Below are 19,297 nucleotides of genomic sequence, written 5' to 3'. Positions count from 1 at the left end.
CAAACTGATCGATTCTCTCCAAATTAAGTTAAGAACTCTCTCTCTCTCTCTCTCTCTCTCTCTCACTCTCTCTCACACGGTAGCACCGTAAAACTTCTGAGACATTGATTATCGCCTTAAAAGGACTTGACACGATTTGAGCTCAAAATTTAAAATTTTATTTTTTCAATTCTAATGTTTAGAATGGTTAATATGGGTACTTTTAATTCTTTAATCAAAATTTGAAAGTCCAATATTGAGTTATAAGCAAGATATATACGAAGTTTGAAAATCTTTGTTTTGTAAACAAAGCTCGAACTTTGTTATGGTTTACATATGTGTTTTATTGTGTTTTATTAAGTCTCAACTGAATGTTGCCCTTTTCTGTTTATCATATTATCTATGAACACATTGAATCAGTTTGCCTTGTTTTTCATGAGTCATTTGGTAACAAAAAAAATGGCAATTCCATACTTTACTCGAGCTTTGTTTACATAACAATGATTGCTTACCTCTGTATCTTTCTTAAAACTTGACTTTCAACATTTAAATTTGGGTCAATCATTCAAAATGAGCAAATAAACCATTTTTTCTTAAAAAAAAGAAAAGGAAAATTTTGATCTAAAATCGTGTCCAAGTCCCTTGAACTATGGTTTACAGATGTGAAATATGTCCGATGACAAGGTGCGGAAGCTATACTTTACAGCCAATAAACCTAGCTAATCACTGTGAAACAATGTTTAGCTCACTCGTGCATTTTTGAGAATTTGGTGTGCCATGCATATCAAATAGCTAGATGGCCTACTTCAAGTATATTTCGCGTTTTATTCGTTTTTTTTTATTTAATTTCTTCAGTTAACTGGGGGGGGGGGGGGGAGAGACTGACCTGTAAAAAAAGGAATTGATAATCTTAAAACAACAAATAATTATTTTCAAGGTAGTAATTGTATTTGAACCATATACAAAAAACACTAAAAATTAAGAAAATAACAATGAATTTGCGGAAAACTGTTTTTACAGGGAGTCCTCCCAAAAATAACAGAATAGAAAGGTGGTGGATATATCAAAGAAACGTACATTAACTCGTGTTTACTACTTTTGAGAGACATGAGAAATAGTGGAGTTCTTGATTTGTCTAAAGCTATCCATATACATGTAGAATGTCTGAGACTTTGTTTCATTCCTGTCTTTCATAATGATCTTGAAAGAGTGATGGTCACATTGAATAATCATACAATTAGAAAACACACTTTGTTCATCGAGTCGTCAATCCTTTTTATATAGCAACCCAGAAGTATTTGGCTATTACTATATAAAAAAGGATGTAGACATAAACATTCTTGATATGTTTGAAAATATCCAGGCAACTAAAAATGATTTTGTAATAGGCTCATCTAGCAAGTTTTCTAAAATTGCCTTAGAAACGATGTTGCATCTAAATCTATTGCTCCCAAGCACGTTACACGATGCCATGGAACCTTTTGGAAACCTTATAACTATTTTAAAGATTAACTTAAAGTTACATTATTTCTAAACATATTTTAAATAAACCGTCTTTCACTTATGCGAGACAAGACCATCTGCAAGCAAATGGGACTTAGGCTAGCAGTTGGCAGTGAGCAGTAATTAGTTAAGAGTAAGAAAGTTGGCAGTAGGCAGCAAGCAGTTGGCAGCTGACAGTTGGCTGTCGTATATGGAATTCTTTACTTTAATGATAAGATATAAATCACCAACATATTGAAATAGACTATACATAAACCATTTAAGCGTTTAAACTACTATCCGGGAAGCTGAACTGTCTGCGTTGATAAGACGCTTGCATTGATTTTTTTACATGCTTTGACGGGCTGAACAAAAAACTCGAATTACTGCAACAGCCCAAAATAAACAGATTCCATCCAACATGTAGGAAAGGTACAGTTTGTTTTACTTCAAGATTATTACGGGTTTATAATATGACAAAGATAAGAAAACATAGCATTTGGCTGCACAGACTATCAAAATCGGTTTGTTTACCTGAGGAAGTTCACGTCATCAAAGATGAACAATAATTTAACCAAACAAAAAGCTTTGTATAATCAACGACGATATTTTGAGATTTATTTATTACTACGCCCTAGAAATGGAACAAAAAATTCAGCTACTGGAATTAACCCGAATTTTCTCATACAGGCAATTTGGAATTGTTAAACAGTCCGTTTTGGGTAATTTTAATCATTGTCACTATGGTCATTTTTTTCAACAAAAACTGTATCATTATTTAATGCTGTGAAAGTATAACAATAATTTTAAACTGATGAAAAATATTCAAATGTGTGGTTTAAACACACTGTCAGACACTTGTTTTTTTTAGATAAAGTTTTCCCTATTGTATATTATATTATAAACAAGGTATCTGACTCATTACCTGGTGTAATCTTTTTGAATTGCAACTATATTCAACGAAAAAGCAGTGGACAAGTGTTTATAATGATTGTTTTCTAGGATTATTTATCTGCAAAATCATTTATGGCAGACATGCCTCTATTTACCTGTTTGCATGAACAGCTTCAAAACATTGCTTGATGCCAGGAAAGGATGTTTTACACCAGATAAATTATCGTAGAAGAGCATGATTATGAGCACTCTTCTATTACGTTTCATCCAAAATCGAAATTGATTGCAAGTCACATAGGGAATGCTACACTTAAATTGGAGTTGATACCTTGTGTTATTATCATACTAAAGGGTAACTTTTATGACAGAAACAAGCACCTGTGTTCATGCTGCTAAATTTTATTATTTATGATGGGGGAACAGGCCTCTCGATCCTCTATCATTGGGGCCGATATTTGGCCCCATTCCCAACGTGAAAAAGGCATCTTTTTTCCCAAAATTGAGTGTGTTTTTCCCAATTTGAGATTGCCTAATATTAATAATGTAACTTAAAAGAAAACCATACTTATTCCAAATATATATCTTGTATATTCAGAAGTCATAAAAGCACTGTGAAGATGTGCAACACTACCGCATTGTAAACTGTTTCTTGTGATCAGTAACTTAGCCAGAATTTCCTCAGAGACGGTGTAATTTTAAAAACGATGTTTATTACTTTTAATCCTGATATTACAGTTTGTTGATAAGCTGTTAGTAGTTTATAATTCTGCAATAAATGTTAAAATTATTATAAAAATGTTTGTCTGAACAGATCCTCTACAAAACAGTAGCAAGTGGGTCGAGGGGTTGGACTAATATCCAAAACACACAGAAGTACAGAGACTGATTTTATAAATATTGTCATTAGGCTAACACAATCAAGAAAAATTTATCTATAAAAGGTATAAATATAAATATAGATTAAATTTTACATTAATACAAATAAGATAACTTTTTTAAAAATTCTAAAAAAAAAACTGTTTCATTATTTTCTTTGCCATTTAACATATAGCTAGTAATTACACAAAAACCTTTTGGGAAATTTTACATTTTCGTCACAAATTTGTATCACACACTGTGAATTAACTTTTTTTTTCTTTCTCATTATTATACACACATGTTCCCAGTGTTAAAAATAATTTTAAAAAATAAACCTTTAAAAAATCCTATCAATATACCCTAGTTTTTGTTCTGGGGACTGTACATTAAGCAAGGAAAAAAATTCCAAATTTCTATCAAAACGTCGCATTTTTCCCAATCAATTGGCCCCGGCCCCAGTACCAAAAATGAGTGTGAGAGGCCTGGGGAAGTCCCATTTTCAGTTAGTGAGGAAGTAAGTATAGCAATTTTTCTATATGAATTTGAGCTCTGTGCAAATGTATGTCAGGTATATATACATTAAACTTTTCACTGCTCAAGTGTGGACTCCAGTAAATACCTACTGCCATAGTAATTAAATTATGTACAAAAATCTTTCAATTGTATTAAACATTTGACAGAACTCAGTGGCGTCGTAAGCAAATTGAAAGGGGGGGGCTAGACTTATCCAAAAATCTTGACAATCAAAATAAAAGAAGGTCTATAGTTATGTATAACTTTGCAAAAAAAAGTGGGAGACTAAGCCTTCCCCCGGTTCCGACGCCTATGAAACCATCTTACTCCTAAAACATACAAATTTTATTCACTTTCTAACAGTTTTAATGTCCGTTGGGCCGGCTGTATTCGCATTATATCTCATTCTGTAAAATGAATTTTGTAATTAATTACTGTTGAACTTTTATATCTCGAACACTGATATCTCGAATACAGTGGATATGTGGAAGTGATTTTTATAGTCCTAACTACTAATTTTTTACTAAAGTATTTTACCCTCATTCTCTCAAATATTTTGAAAGTTTTTAAACAGTCTCATATAGTTCGAGATAACAAAGTTTGACTGTCTATACTCAAATCACTATTATGTAATAAAGTATTTACATACTTACTAATTAATCTAGCTTATTATTATTAATTGGACTTTAATATATGCCCACAAAAAGTGCAAATGTAAATAACCTAGAATAAATAGGCTTACTCTTACCTTAATGATACATGCAATTCATAACTTTCAGTATTATAATACATGTATAATGAATATTACATGCTAGCTAAATTCAGAACCTTCAGAAAGTTAGAGAACCTAATTATAGAATAGTTTAATTTTTGGGGGGGGGGGGGGGGTAAACCTTTATATTTCCAAAGGATTTGTGCTATAAATGTATATTTTCACCCTTTTAGAAACCATGTATGTCCACCATTTCACCACTGTCAGTCAACAAAAATTTCCTAATTAGAACAATTTTAACAAAACCTTGGACTTTCAGTAGGGCATAGCTATCTATTCCTTGTGTCAAAACAAGTTAAAAATGATGCGGTTTCAAGCGAAACATGCACCTATTGCGTAGTTTTAGCTTAAAACCCAGAAATTTTTTGTTGATTTCAAACAGCCATGGCTGAGTGGCCAGCAATGAAATAGACAGGCATCGTCAAAATGATGTTTACACAACTACCCAAAGTCCAAGCTCTTGTTAAAATGGTTGTAACTAATATCCAACATGTCCAACATGTTATAGAAAAAATGAAACATGATTTTTACCGATGTGACCTATATGGTGAATATTTATCATTGGAATTTTCTACATTGATCTTAAAATAGATTGGAAGTTTTTAGATGCTTTGATTTGCTATTATCATTCTTGTTGCCTATGAAATACATGTATTGCATTTCAATTTGTTTGACTATGACTTCAGACTAAATAAAGAGGATATCCTTGCTTGATAACCTGATGCCTCTGAAATCTTGCATTTTTCAATGTGTTTGACTATGACTTCAGACTAAGTTAAGAGGTATCATTGCTTGATAAAACTCAATTTGTCTTGAATCGTAATTATTATGAAACACTTATTGCTGTTACCCTCTGTGTACAATATTCACATTGTCCTCTGGGATCTGTGAATATTGTATATATCAGGTTGTTGACCCCAAAATCAGCCATAATTGTACATTGTATAACATAGAGAGTTTTTTCTACAGCCAATATCTAGATGGAAATTTTGCTTGCAAATTTTTTGTTCAACCCCCTTCTAAAACAAAATGGAATTTTTTTTATGATTTTATAAAGTAAAATAGAAGAGAACTAAAAAATCAAAAAAATACAATATGCAAAATATGGAAATACAACAAATCAATTTTGGTGTAAGTTACTGTGGAGTTTATTTGTATACAGCAATTTCTAGATTTTCCAGATTTTCTCTTTTCAAAAAACCAAAGGCCCCTTTTTTAAAAAATCAGGAAAAATTACTGGGATGTGTGAGCCAGAATGCAATATTATACAAGGTTATTGCAGTTTTTGAGGTCAATACGATGATTTAGCTATCCAAGAAGTACAATACTCACCGAGCCGGAGGCGAGGTGAATATTGTACTTCGAGGGTAGCTACATCATCGTATTGAGCGAAAAAACAGCAATAATTATTTTATTATATGATTCTGCGACGAAATGATACAGATATAACAAATTAAGTGTTATCAAGCGAAGATTTTAGTTTAAAACCATAGCCGAACAAACTGAGAAATGCGATATTTCATTGGACGATCTATTTTTAGTCCAATGTAGAGAAAATCAAATGTTATATTGACCTCCAAGGTCACGTGCAGGTGAATATAATGTTCTGGGGGGGTTTTTCTAGATAGTTGGAATTGAGCCAATTAGAGAAACAGGAATTAATCAATTATATAATAATTATATTTATTATACCTCTACAAATTGTTTCTATGTAAAATTATCACAAATTAACCTGCTATTCCTGTAATTGTTACATGTATATATTTTAAAGACTAAAAGATAAGACAACACTAAACATTAGCATGGCCTTTACAGGCAATGGCATTGTTTTGAATCTACCACTTCTTGGGTTTGTGAAACTGATGCACTCGGATGCAGTAAAGTAAATGGAAGCAGAATTTATAACATGGGGGTCTTTTTAATTTTTTTTTTTGGGGGTGGGGGGGGGGGGGGGGTTAAAAATTGGCAAAATAGCAAGATTTTTCTGGTAATAGTTATGTAGTTTTAACCTGGTAATGGTATAGGCGTATATGCTGATCTGAATTTATCTAATATAAATGTATAGTTTATATGATGAGGTTAAATACAAGGTTGATTTTAATTTTTAATCAAAGTATTGAAAGTACTGTTAGATGGTGGCGCCGTTTGAAAGTGGCATATTACATGTACGGTAATTACTGTTGTGAAAATATCCACAGCCAGTATCTCATACATGTACTAATACTTAACGCATACTCGCACAACTGGTCGTGAGTTTCCTACATAGATAATTCTGTGGAAATCGTAGTTGTGATCACAATTCACACTTTACAAATGTTGTGTCTCTTTATCGCCATCTTTTGGGGAAAACCTATAGATTCATCACAGTAGCCTTTGTAGTATAGAAGTTTGTATCTATATGTTTGTATCTATATGTTTGTTTCTATAATTATGTTTGTATCTATATCAGTTGACATTAGAACTCTGTTTTCGGTAATACATGTACTACATATTATGTATTTTTATTACCCCAGAATCTCATTAAATATGTGGGTTGACACTACATATTGAATGAATAAATCAAATCCAAAGCAATTTCATCACAGTACCGCCAAATTGTATAAAGAAGGGGAATTTTGTTTTTTTCCCTTTTGACCTTTGTGTTGACACCGCAAAGGGGAACAACTTTTGAAAAGTGTGGATTGGACTATTGTGCTTTAAAGATATTGTAGATTTCTCAAAGTAACGAGAACAAATAAAGCTTTGGTATGATAAAATATTATCATGGACAGTAGTATGTTTATTTTCCACCTCGACAGCATTTTCCCTCAATTTCTTCATGGGGAAAAAGTTGCAGTCTCGTGGACCATCACACTTGCTTTTGTCCTCATACTCAGTTAATACATTTAGGTATGGTTTGGTACGGAATGGTTTACAAGAACCTGTTTGATAAAACTGGTATTGCTTTTGGAATGCACGTCATCATGAAACAGAAGAGTCAATCAATATTTTATCTTCGACTTTAGTGGTGGATTATTTCCATTTGCTTACAACGAAAGTGAATAAAAATTTGAAAAAAAATCATACAATATTCAGTCGCGACAGTTTCATTAATCAACGTTTTAAAGTACATTTGTCCTATTGTATTTAGCTATAGATTTATTCAAATCATTTGAATGAATTTGGTAAAGTCACATGTATATTTTATCGCTTCTCAGTACACTTTAACACGCATAATTTACTTGCTACATTAAACTTTTCTAGTGATTCAAAATTAGTTTTTAAAAACACCAAACAAACAAAATCCAAGTTGAGCAGATGTTTTTTTGACCGTACATCTGTGTATATAAATTTCATTTTATTCTTTGCATGTACTATACGATAGATCTAAAGCTAGAGTCCGAAAATCCCGGTAATATTTCCGGAAAGCTATAGTTCTGTAGCTCAATAGAATACTACAGTCATCTATGAAGCACATTTTTGCCGTCATGTTTCATTATTTATCGCAAATATAGCATGGATGTATACGCTACGGCCGATGTAGCATTTCGTTGAGTGATGACACTTTCTAACTGGTGTGTATTTCGATTGCGAGTCGCAACAAACTGACGCATTTATATAGGCCCGCCTATTTGTAAATGGAAACAAATGTCGAAGAAAGCTCATAATAGAGTTGTACTCGCGAGTTAAAAATTATTTGAGAACAAAAAGGGGGGATATTTACGTACATGTGTAAATAATGTTATCTGATAGTGAAAAAATCCCCCCTGAAACCAAAGAAAAGGTTCTCTAATAGCAGGATCAGGGGTTGAAATATATGGTAGCCCGACGCCCAGGGCTAGTCAGTTTAAAACTCGGGCATGCTCATTTTTACCAACTGATAGTCCATCGAGCTAGCAAATCAGGGGATTCAGAACTGTATTATGATATGAATAAAGTTTAAACATAAAATGTGTTATCTTTGAGAATTTATTTCAAAATGAATTAAATAGCTGTAATTGTGTTATACATGCATGTATTTTTATTTTGCATCTTAAAATGGTTGGGCTAGCTGATATGAGCTTTGGGCTAATAATTTTTTACTGACTAGTAGCCCCTGGGCTAGTGCGTTTTCCTGGAATATTTCAACCCCTGAGGATGGGCGCATATGGATTAAAGTCACAGATTGTACTTCGCTCATCAAATTGCGTTATTCAGTTTATTGTGAAAAAATTCGTCAGAAACTGTTTAGTGAACAAATTTATTATATCTTACATTACCGTTCACAATGTACCATAAATGTATATGGAATATTGCACGAGTTGAACCGATTGTTTTTTCTCACAAAAAAGCTAGCGTTTGCTGCAAACTAGAGATACAGGAGCTGACACGCCGTGAAATCCATAAGACGTTTTACAGCATATGTCTTTAATCCCTTATTTCTTTGAAACATCATAAAATGTGGTTTGTTTATACATGTATACATGTAAAATTGTAGAATGGCGATTCGATTTGCACATGAATTTTACAATCCGAGGTCGATCGATTAGCGTGTTTGAGAGAAAGTCAGCAGCAAGTAAAGCGTTAACATCAGTAGTAAATATTGTCTGATGAATATTGAGGTGCCTGTAATTAAATTAATGTTCCTACAGACTGAGTGGGTTACAAAATTAGGTAAATCACAGGTCAGTCCAAAATTAAACACATTTGTATCGTAAATTTCAATTTTTTTTTGTAAGTTATAAAAAACATGCACACTTGTAGAAGAAAGCGTGCCATTGGTCGGTTAAAGTTCAATAAAATGTAATTTATGTAATATTCATTGATATTGTCAGTATCTATTGTGAATTCTTTGGAATAAGCTACATCAAAATAAATATTCTTTCTCAACTAAAATTAATTCATTGAAAATGACTTAATTTATTGATAATCGAAGCATAATTGCTGAAATATGAAATGGCAAACCTGTTTAAATAGTGTGTTTCTGACAATTGTTTACATCATAAAAAAGAGAACGATTATTGTGAGATCTCTTAGCCAATTATCGCAGTGATATAGTTTATGCAGTCCTGATACAGAGTTTAACGTCACAAGTGGCAGTTGGTGCATAAATTATCGATACCGTGTAAGTAGACAGGGTAACGGCTCATTTAAAATAAAACACAATTTCATAAGTTATTTAGATATATGTAGTAACAAAATAAATAGCTATAATGCTTGAAATATCCGATAAGATTTAATTAGTTCTCATACTGAAATCGACACATACTAGATAAAATTAACATTGCGTGTAACACTGCATACCTAACAAGAGTTATCGTTCCTTATCCGCTAGGGTCCCCGTGAGAAATACTCTTGCGGTCAGGACCGTAGCAATAGACCGTGGCTATTTATAGCCATAACCGTCTAAAAAAAGGGCTAATAATTTTTAGGTACTGGTACTTTTTATCATAACTATTTAGAGGTAGATAAAATCTAGGTGAATATTCACTCATTGAAACAGAGCAAACTTATTTTGTTCACAGAAACTATGAAGTATTGTAAGTGATAAACTTTAAAATTCCTAAAATCATGTCTAATTGTCAAAATGGTCTCATATGAAAAGACATTTTTCAACACCCCTCTTTTTCTTGCTGTAAATTGATATATTTAATAGTATAGCAAAAACTCAAATTTATTGATATACATTTTATAATTGATTAACATTTACATGTATATTTAATTTCATCCACTCAGAAAGAGATCTCAAGCTTAGTGCTTAATTTATTTTGGAATATTAGTATACTTGCTTGCACTTCTCTGAACAAAAAAAACACCCAAAAAACCACAATTTGGACTTATAACAGTCAACTGCCTTTAGATATTTGTTGTAATTGAATATCTGATATATTTTACAGAGGAGGAGATAAATACCATGTGAACTACACCAGCTGAGAGGGCATCTAGCTGAAGACAAGAATGGAAACCACAGGGGAAAATAAAGCTGAAAATCAGAAGAATGGTGGAACAGATCCTCATTCCACATCAAACTCTGTGTCTGATAAGCAAACAAAACTCAATATTCCTGCAGTGGTGGTGAGAAATGAAAACAATGACATCATTGAACAAATGGACGAACCCAGCATTGACTTCTCGCAGGCAATTCGAAGAAATTTAAAATCCAAACTCATTCAGAGAGCCAACAGCCCTGTAAAAGAGCACAAAGACAAGCTCCAAGACACAATGTCTGAAAACTCAGAGTCCGGTAGTGAAGAAGGGTTGTCAGATTCCAGTGATACAGAAAGGGAAGGACCCAGTGAGCCAGGAAAAAAGGTAGGCAAAAATGCCAATGCAGTCCAAACTAGTAAAGAAATACAGACTGGTATGGTTACAGAACTTGCAAAGGACAAAGGAGAAAGTGTCACAGCAGTCAAAGAGGGTGAAAATCTACAGGTTTCTATGGTAACAGATGGTGAGAAGAAGGAAGAAGAAAGTGTTGGTCTTGTCAGGGAGGACTGTAAAGTGGAGGCTGCCCCAGAAACAGTGCTCAAAGATGAGGGAGGGGAAACAGTTAACAAAGCAGTGGACTGTGAAAAAGAACAGGCAGATAACATGGCAGCGACAGAAGTGAGCAAAAATATAAACACAGTTGAAAAGGGTGAGGGATTAAAGACCACTACAGTGATTAAACAAAGGACTGTGGGTGGAGAGAATATTCATACATCAAAAGATAAAAGTGAGGAAGAAAATTCAGTGTTTTCAGTTAAATGTGGAGAACCAGTTGTAGAAAAAGATAGTGATGCAGGTGAAGGAAAGAGAGCAGAGCCGAGTGATTTAATGGTAAAAGACTCCAGAAAACCAGCTGTAGAGGAAATGTTGGGAATTACTGCTAAAGAAAAAACACATGATTCAGAGGAGAAGACAACAAGTGAAGTGGAAAGTGAAATAGAAAAAGGAACCACGTCAGAACAAGAGTGTTTAGAAAAAAATATCCTGAATCAAAGTACAAATGCAAAGAAGACTGCAGTTGAAGAGGAAGATAATGTAAAAAATGATCGTGCTGAAAAAATTGATAAGCCGAACAAAGTTCAAAACTCAAATGAAGAAAAAGGAAAGAGTTCAGATAATGTATGTTTTACAGAGATCATGCCAAAGGAATGTGGAAAGGAGCTGACAGAGAAAGCAAGCACCGACACTGTACCAGAAGAAGAAGCTGACAATTCCCTGGAAGAAAAGGACTTTTCTCAGTTCAACCTGACCAAGACCACTACTGTTGTGTGTAGTCCTCCGCCTCCTCTGATGATTCCTGCGCTGGGTGTTGCAGTTAATCCTGCTAGTATTCCAGCAGTGGGACAGTTTCCTAGAGGTTCTGTTGACCTCAATACTGTGGCTATTCAGCAATTTCAGCAATTCAACCTTCAGCCTACTGTGTCAAGCTCCAGTGCCCCTCTCACTCAAGTGTTGATATCTCCTGCTGTGGCCACTGCGTATCCTCCTGGTGTAGCTCAGAACAGATTCCCTACTCCAAACCACCCTATTAATGTTATTCATAGAAGTCAGGTTCCATCGAGTGGTCATCATCTGATCACAGGGTTACCAGTGGGCATTGTTCCTTTTGTGCCAAGTTCCAACGTCAGAACGATGATCCATCCACAGGTGTCAGGAGGTCTACCACCAAGAGTAGTGGCACCAAACATACCAGTTCTTCCCTCATCTACTCCGACCCCCACCACTATACAAACTATGCAGAGAACATTCCCATCATCACCTTGTTCAACAGCTGTCACTCACCAAGTCTCACCAAACCACACTTCAAGCATCTCTCTAGTTCCAGTTATATCTACGTCATCATTGATGCAAACTGGCACCATCACTATGCAACAGCTAGTTAACAGCCCAATAGCCGCACCAAGGCTAGTATCAACGTCCACTATAGCACCACACGTCATACTTGCCACTCAAGCACAAGTCAGACAAGCTGGTTCACCTACCGTTACATCAAACCAACCATCTAAGACAAGCATTCCACCACTCCAGCAGTCAAAACCAGATGCTGCACCTGTCCAACAGAAAGCAGACGCCTCTACATACGTTGATAATGACAGTATTGACATTTCTCTAGTGAACAAAGTGAAGATGTTTTATTTCCAATGTGACAAGTGTACATTTGTTACAAAATCTGCTCAAAATTTCCGAAGGCATTACATGCTTCATTTAAGCTACAAACCATATGCTTGTACAAGTTGTGGCTTTTCTTCCTGCAACAAATATGGATTTTCAAGTCATTTAAAAAATCATCAAGCTTGTGTGGGTCAAAAGTTTGTTTACAAAAAAGATATTGAAGCTGAAAGACAATTGGAAAGAAATGTGAATGCATGTAAACATTATAGATGGGTCTCTGATGAAGAAAATGATAAATCTTCAAAGGAACTCTTCGGTGACCAAAGGAGATTCAGATTCACATCTAAGAAGTCGGACATAGGTAACTCGGCATTGGAATCCAGAACTTCCGGTGAAAGCATTGATGAATCACCTTCAGACGTGCAGTTGGGTATTGTGAAGAAAACTTATTCAGGAAAGAAAAAGATTCGTGACATTCTTGGAGAGATGGAGAGCAATTCACGGAAGCAAACTGAACATTTATCTCAGCTGAATAATGTAGAAGATTCAACAAAAGTTGTATCCAAGAATGAAAAGGCCTCAAATAGTGGTGAAGGAGTTCTAGTGGCCAAAAGTAATGACCATGTCTCAATGCAAAATAGTGGTTCATTAGTGGGAGCAGTACCAGCGAAAGGTACAAGTCAGGAAGAAAAAACTGATTCCGATGATATGAGTGATGTTATAGATCCACTACCCTCCATGAAGATCATTCCAGACACAAGTGGCAGTAAGAGTCCAGAGTACAGGAAACCAGGAAGAAGAGGTAGAAAAAAGCAGAATGGAACAATGAAAACATCCAACTATCTGAAAAAGAACTTCCAGAAAGCAAAGAAAATATTGCAGAATAAGAAAAAGCTTAAAAGACGTCGCAAAAAGGTTAACAAAGGTCAGAATTATGAAATTGTTGATGAAAGTAACATTCTGGATCTTCCCCGTGTTCGCAAGTTCAAGACTACATTTGATCCTAGTCCAGATCTATATAAACGAAGGAGAAGAGAAGTATTAGAGGAGGAAGAATTTCAGAAGCCACCTAAACCACCTGTCCCATCAAAACCAGAAGCAAAAGAATCTCCGCTGTACTACAAATGTCCGTATTGTGGCCAGTCTGGAGACTCTGCCGTTGGGATCAAGCGTCATGCCTTCTGGGTCCACAACATGTGTGAATACACATGTAACCTGTGTATGTACATGTCTATGTCAAAGCAGGAGTGTCTAAGACATTGCTATGCAGATCACCCAGGCACCTCTCCATGCATCAAAAGATCCTTCTGTAAAACTATGGAAGTGGAGGAGGTAACTGACAAAAGAGATGATGTAGAGAAGAATGGTGAAGAGGAGAAAGAGATGGATAAAGAAAGCGATGAGCATGAGGACAGTGAATCTGGTGACGAGGAAAAGGAATCTTCAGAGGAAAGTAGGCCGAAAGTCAATCCAATCAAAGGACAGCAAAATGTCCGGTGTATCCAGTGTGACATGAAGCTTACGCATAAAGGGATGCAAATGCATCTGTTACGCATGCACAAAGTTTTTATGTATAAATGTTCATACTGCAAATATGTCCACAGAAACCTAGGGGAAGTAACAGATCATTGCACATCAGAACATGGCTTTAAAATATGTAAAGCTGTGCGTGTGGCATATGACCTTCAGAGAGGACATGATCTCATAGAATTTCTACCGAAGAAGAAATTAAAAGAAACAAAGAAATCCAAATACTCAAGAATGCTGACTTTTAAGAAGAATTTTAAGTTAAAACGGAGGCCTCTGAGTATGAAAGCCAACTGTCCACTGTGTGGATTTGCTTCCAATTATATTGGTGTGCAGCGACATCTATCAATGAGACACAAACTGAAAAAGTTACAGTGCGGGCGTTGTGGTCATGTGACCTACAATAAATCCGATGCTTTGAGGCATTCAAGGAATGTTCACAAGGAAGAAACTCCTTATGTGTTGCGCACTTTTGCAGACATTGAATCTGTGGCAGCTATGTCTAAGGAGGATTTGAAAAAATGTGGTGTAGTGATGTTTAAACAAAAAGAAGACCAGAGTTCTGACACTGAAGATGAGGAAGCAAACAAAAATCTGGATGCAAAGAATGATGCAAAAGTTCCTAAAGCTGCTACACCCCTAGAGAAAGAAACTGGAAATGTGTCCTGTCCAATTTGCTTTTCAGAGAAGCGAACACTAAGAGGGGTAGAGCTGCACATGATGCATTTGCACAAAATTTGTAACTGGTTATGTGGAAGATGTGGATTCCAGTCCACAGATAAGTATGTGACTTTGCAACACTCTGTAGACCTACATAAAGATGAAGACCCAATGATCTCCAGAACATTAGTTAATTTGGATAAATACCTTGCTGAGAAAAATATGGATCTTGACTACAGTTCAGCACCTACAAAACAACTTGATGCCAAAACAGATCCATATAAACCAGATTTTGATGAGGATGAAACTGTTGAAGACATGTACAATCAGAAGGACCAAGAGGAAATGTCACATGATTTGAATGTTGACCCTGAGACCAGCAGTTTGAGGAAGGCTTTCAAACGGAGATCCTGTAGTCCAAAAGGCTCAGATATTGGGAGTGTGGCGTCAGCAGCGTCTGAGAAGGTTCCACTAAAGAAGAGTGTGAGGGAGTTTCCCCGAACACCTGGAGGAGATTCAGTGGACTCGGACTCAACAGAGGATGGCTTTGTGGTGAAAAAGAAGAGGAGCAAGAAGATCTCCCAGATAGCTAGATCATCACCTAGTCTTGGTGAGTCTTCTCGTTTAAAAGTTTATTTTCATATTGTTAGACAATATATTATGTATGTGCTTGATTTAACTACATTAAAACTGAAAAATTTATTTGCCAAGTCAAGGTGAAAAAACATCAGTCTAAAAAAAACAAAAAAAACAAAACAATGTTTAACCCATGGCAAGCTATAAAATATAAACATAATGTGAAAGTTTATGTTCATGCCATTCTACTCATATTGTTTTTCATTGAACAGGGATGAATAATGCTTAACCTTAAATTTTATCTACTCAAATGTCTAGCAAGCTAAATTGAGGACAGGATCTTATCTATAGATTCAATCATTTGTCTGTATAAGAGGGGTTTTCCCCAGGCTGTATTAGTGAGTCCTGATCACTTGTTACACCTATGTGTACAGGTGTTTCATTTACCTGTTCTGTGCATTGATTTGATGTCAGTACTCTGACTATTGGAATTAGACAACCCTAGGTAACATTGATCAAGAGAACATTCAGGTAATCTGCAGTATTTCAATCTCTAAAAATGAGTAAAGGTGGGCCGACCAGTTATGGGCCTCTATACATGCAGTGTAAGAATTAATTGTTTCTCCATGATATTTGAATCTAATTATTCCCATAACTTTAATCAAACTTAATAACCTTTATAAAAAATTTTATTGTGAAAATGTAGGTCAAGTACTTGCACAGTACTTGACCTACATTTTCACAATAAAAAAATCTGATGTAATAGATTATGACAAATGTAGGTCAAAATTAATGCAGTGTAAAAATAAACAATATTCACTAGTTTTGTTTATAAAACTTTTAGAGCGCAGTGAGATATATTTTCCTTCTTTCTCATTTAAATAGATTTTGACAAAATACATTGACTAGCTGAAGGAATAGAATGTACTTAAATGTGCTTGTATATTTTAATGGCTTTCAAATTTGGTGAGGAGATAAAAGTCCATCTCTCCTCCAGATCTCACTTGCTAAAGATGGCAGAAACCTTGTGTACATTGTGAAGTCAGAATGTAAACAATGCCCCCTACCATAAATAATGGTTTATATCCCCCATGTGATTGTTTTTTCTTGCTTATAAAGGGATGTATAAGAGTAATTATAACAAAGATTAAGTACATGCAAAATAAGTTGAGAAATTATTTTTTTTTTTTTGGTATATTTCTTTGGGGCCATATTACACATCATTCTATAGAAAAAATATTCTGGTGTATCTACCAGTTATAGAGATATTTAGTACAAGTACAAGGGCCAATCAGAAAGAAACCTTTAGATTATTGTGTAAAAGTTACCTTCAGGTCAAATACTCCCCCCACCCTCCTTGTAGTCAAAAACGAAATTGGGAATTTGAACTTTGATTCTCTTTTCTCTGTAAAATGAGAGTTATAGCAAACCATATTTTCTGGAACAACTGTTTAGTGAAAACATTCCTCATAATGCGGATGTAAAGATGATGAGTAGGATTATAGCGACTGATTTCCTGCTCTCCATTACATGAGTCTACTTCCTGGTTATCGTTATTTGTTTGTTTCAGGCTACACACCTTCATCTTTTGTGGTACGTCCCAAGGACATGAACCAATTAAATCAGGGCTTCAGTTGCGTGTACTGCAATTATGCTGCACCCCTGCGGCATCAAGTACGCCTGCACTGTTACGACAAGCACACAAACCACCCGGCTTGTGTTATGGAGTTCCAGGTCAACGGGGAAGAAAATTTTTATCGTGATGATGGTACAGATGATGTCTTATCTGACAGTTCAGATAACAGTGATGGTGAAGCAAAGAAAATTCAGAATGAAGCTGTATTAAAAGTTAGTCCCAGTGAAACAGGGAAGAAATCTACAACAAGCTGCTGTGATTCAGATTCCTTGAAGGAGGATGACAAGATAGACCTTCAGATGAAAAGAAGTGAAAGTATAACAAGCAGAGATACAGATACTGATGAACTCCACGCTTCAGAAATCATCGACAGTGGTGGAAAAAGGTTCCGTAGAGGACAGAAGAGGAAGAACAGATTCAATAATCCACTGAAAACCCTGGTTCACAAACTGAATTCCAGCCAGATTAACCTGGAGGATACGTTCCATGGTAGCTTAGATGAGGTGGACTCTTTTCTCAATAAATTCGGAGTTCGTACCCTAAACATGGATATGCTGACTCAGCAACAATTCTCTGACTTCATTGAGAGGTTCGGAAGTTGCCTACAGCCAGTGTAATGTGATGTGTCATAAAAATCAGTCATTCATGTACGGTACATCAATGCATGTTTGTATATTTTTTCATGTTCATGATCATAACATGGAACCAGTTATGCAGATGTGCTAAGGAAGTGACAAAGATGATTGAAGTATGTGTCCAACTTGCTACTTTTGAACATGTCTATTTTTGTTATGTAAACATCTTTTTTGTGACTTTACTTCTCTCCGTAATTTCTGTTGTAAATACCAGAATAATGCATGCTATATATTTTTTGTTTGTATTGTAGTGTATTTTGTATGGAGCAAATTTCTACCCCATATTTACAATGGGTCTTTGCATGGGGTTTTCATTCTAATGATCTTACATCTAGTGATTACTCAAGTTACCAGCAATTTTTTCTAGAAATGTGAAAAGATGCTACTGGGTAACTGTTCATTGGCTGTAGTGGATGACAGGAAGTCAGTGCAATACTGTGCATGCTGTGGGTGTTTTTGTAGTTAGCTGTTTACGTAATTTTCACAGGCGTTTACTTTTCTACACCTCTGTATTTTGAAGTATTGTTATACTGACCAGTTATATGTAATCTAGGTAATATAACATTTTTTGTTTATATAAATCTAATATAACGTTTTGCAGATAGCTCTCTCTCTCTCTCTCTCTCTCTCTCTCTCTCTCTCTCTCTCTCTCTCTCTCTCTCTCTCTGAATACCCCAAACAGCTTTCACATTGTAAGGTTGATTTAAGCATGCTGTTATTGCTTTGTTTGGTACAATTTTGATGGGATTGATTATGGAAAGGTTATTCCCTCTTATCCTGTATAAAGGGAGGTAGTGGCACCCTTAGACCCTTCATACTGCATTAGTTCAACACAATTTTAAATTGTCATTTTGTTTTCATATCAAAAGTTACTTTCATCAAATTTTGGGTTATAAGAATGTCTTCTTAAGGACGTTAATTGGTAAAATTTGGTAGGTTAAGATAGGCATGCTCAAATACCAGGATAGGGTTTTGGGGCTATTTTTTTTTTATCTACATGTGGTGGCAATTTTTTAAATAGGCAAAATGTTTATTTTTGCAATACTTTTTTATGGTTACAGTAGTTGTTGTGATGCACCTTGAAAAAAGTCTCAATAAAGGTCTTTGCATTATATTTATTACAGAGATTTTAGTTTACTGCATGGTTTTTATTATCATTTCAAGTAATAACAGGTGGATTTTTTTTCCTTTTTTATTGCATGGCGTGTTTTGTATTGCTTCCCAAGTATTGTGCTGTAATCGTGGCTTTTTTTTTCTTTATGATAGATATACTAGTATAGTGCTATTCATGCATTGAGGGTTGAGCCTTTTAATTTTTTTTTTTTTTGATGTTTGTGAAACTGACAGACCATGAATTATGGATTATTTTCTACAAATCTGTATAATCAAACTTTTCTGTGACCTGATTTACGTGACTGAGTTTCAGACGAATCTGATGAGGATCGTACTCAAATCACACGTGTGCTAATGTAAGGCACTCAATATGTACGCAAAGTTTATTGACTTTGAACCACTATCGTCCTAATGCAAGGAAGTCTGGGGACTATAAAAGAGTGAATTTTGAACAAGTTACTGCATTGCAACAAAGATAGTGTTATTGTTCTCTCATCTCGTGTAACATTTCACTTTTTTTCCATTTATTGGTACATGTTCTTTTTTCTACCAACGATAATAAAATGAACAAAATTATTCATAAAGTGCATTGTT

At 35.0% G+C, this 19,297-nt stretch overlaps 1 protein-coding gene across 1 annotated transcript; it reads left to right on the top strand.

The window, feature by feature from the left end:
* The first annotated feature begins 1,752 nt into the window (after nt 1-1,752).
* LOC128186812 (uncharacterized) lies at nt 1,753-18,256 on the top strand. The gene is made up of 3 exons (XM_052856717.1): nt 1,753-1,893; nt 10,354-15,353; nt 16,890-18,256. Exons 2-3 carry the CDS (start codon nt 10,415-10,417, stop codon nt 17,570-17,572), a joined length of 5,622 nt encoding a protein of 1,873 aa, XP_052712677.1. The 5' UTR covers nt 1,753-1,893; nt 10,354-10,414; the 3' UTR covers nt 17,573-18,256.
* The last annotated feature ends 1,041 nt before the right edge of the window (nt 18,257-19,297 follow it).

Source organism: Crassostrea angulata, chromosome 6 (genome assembly GCF_025612915.1).
Source record: "Crassostrea angulata isolate pt1a10 chromosome 6, ASM2561291v2, whole genome shotgun sequence".
In the NCBI taxonomy this organism is placed as follows: domain Eukaryota; kingdom Metazoa; phylum Mollusca; class Bivalvia; order Ostreida; family Ostreidae; genus Magallana; species Magallana angulata.
This window is presented reverse-complemented; position numbering and strand designations above follow the sequence as displayed.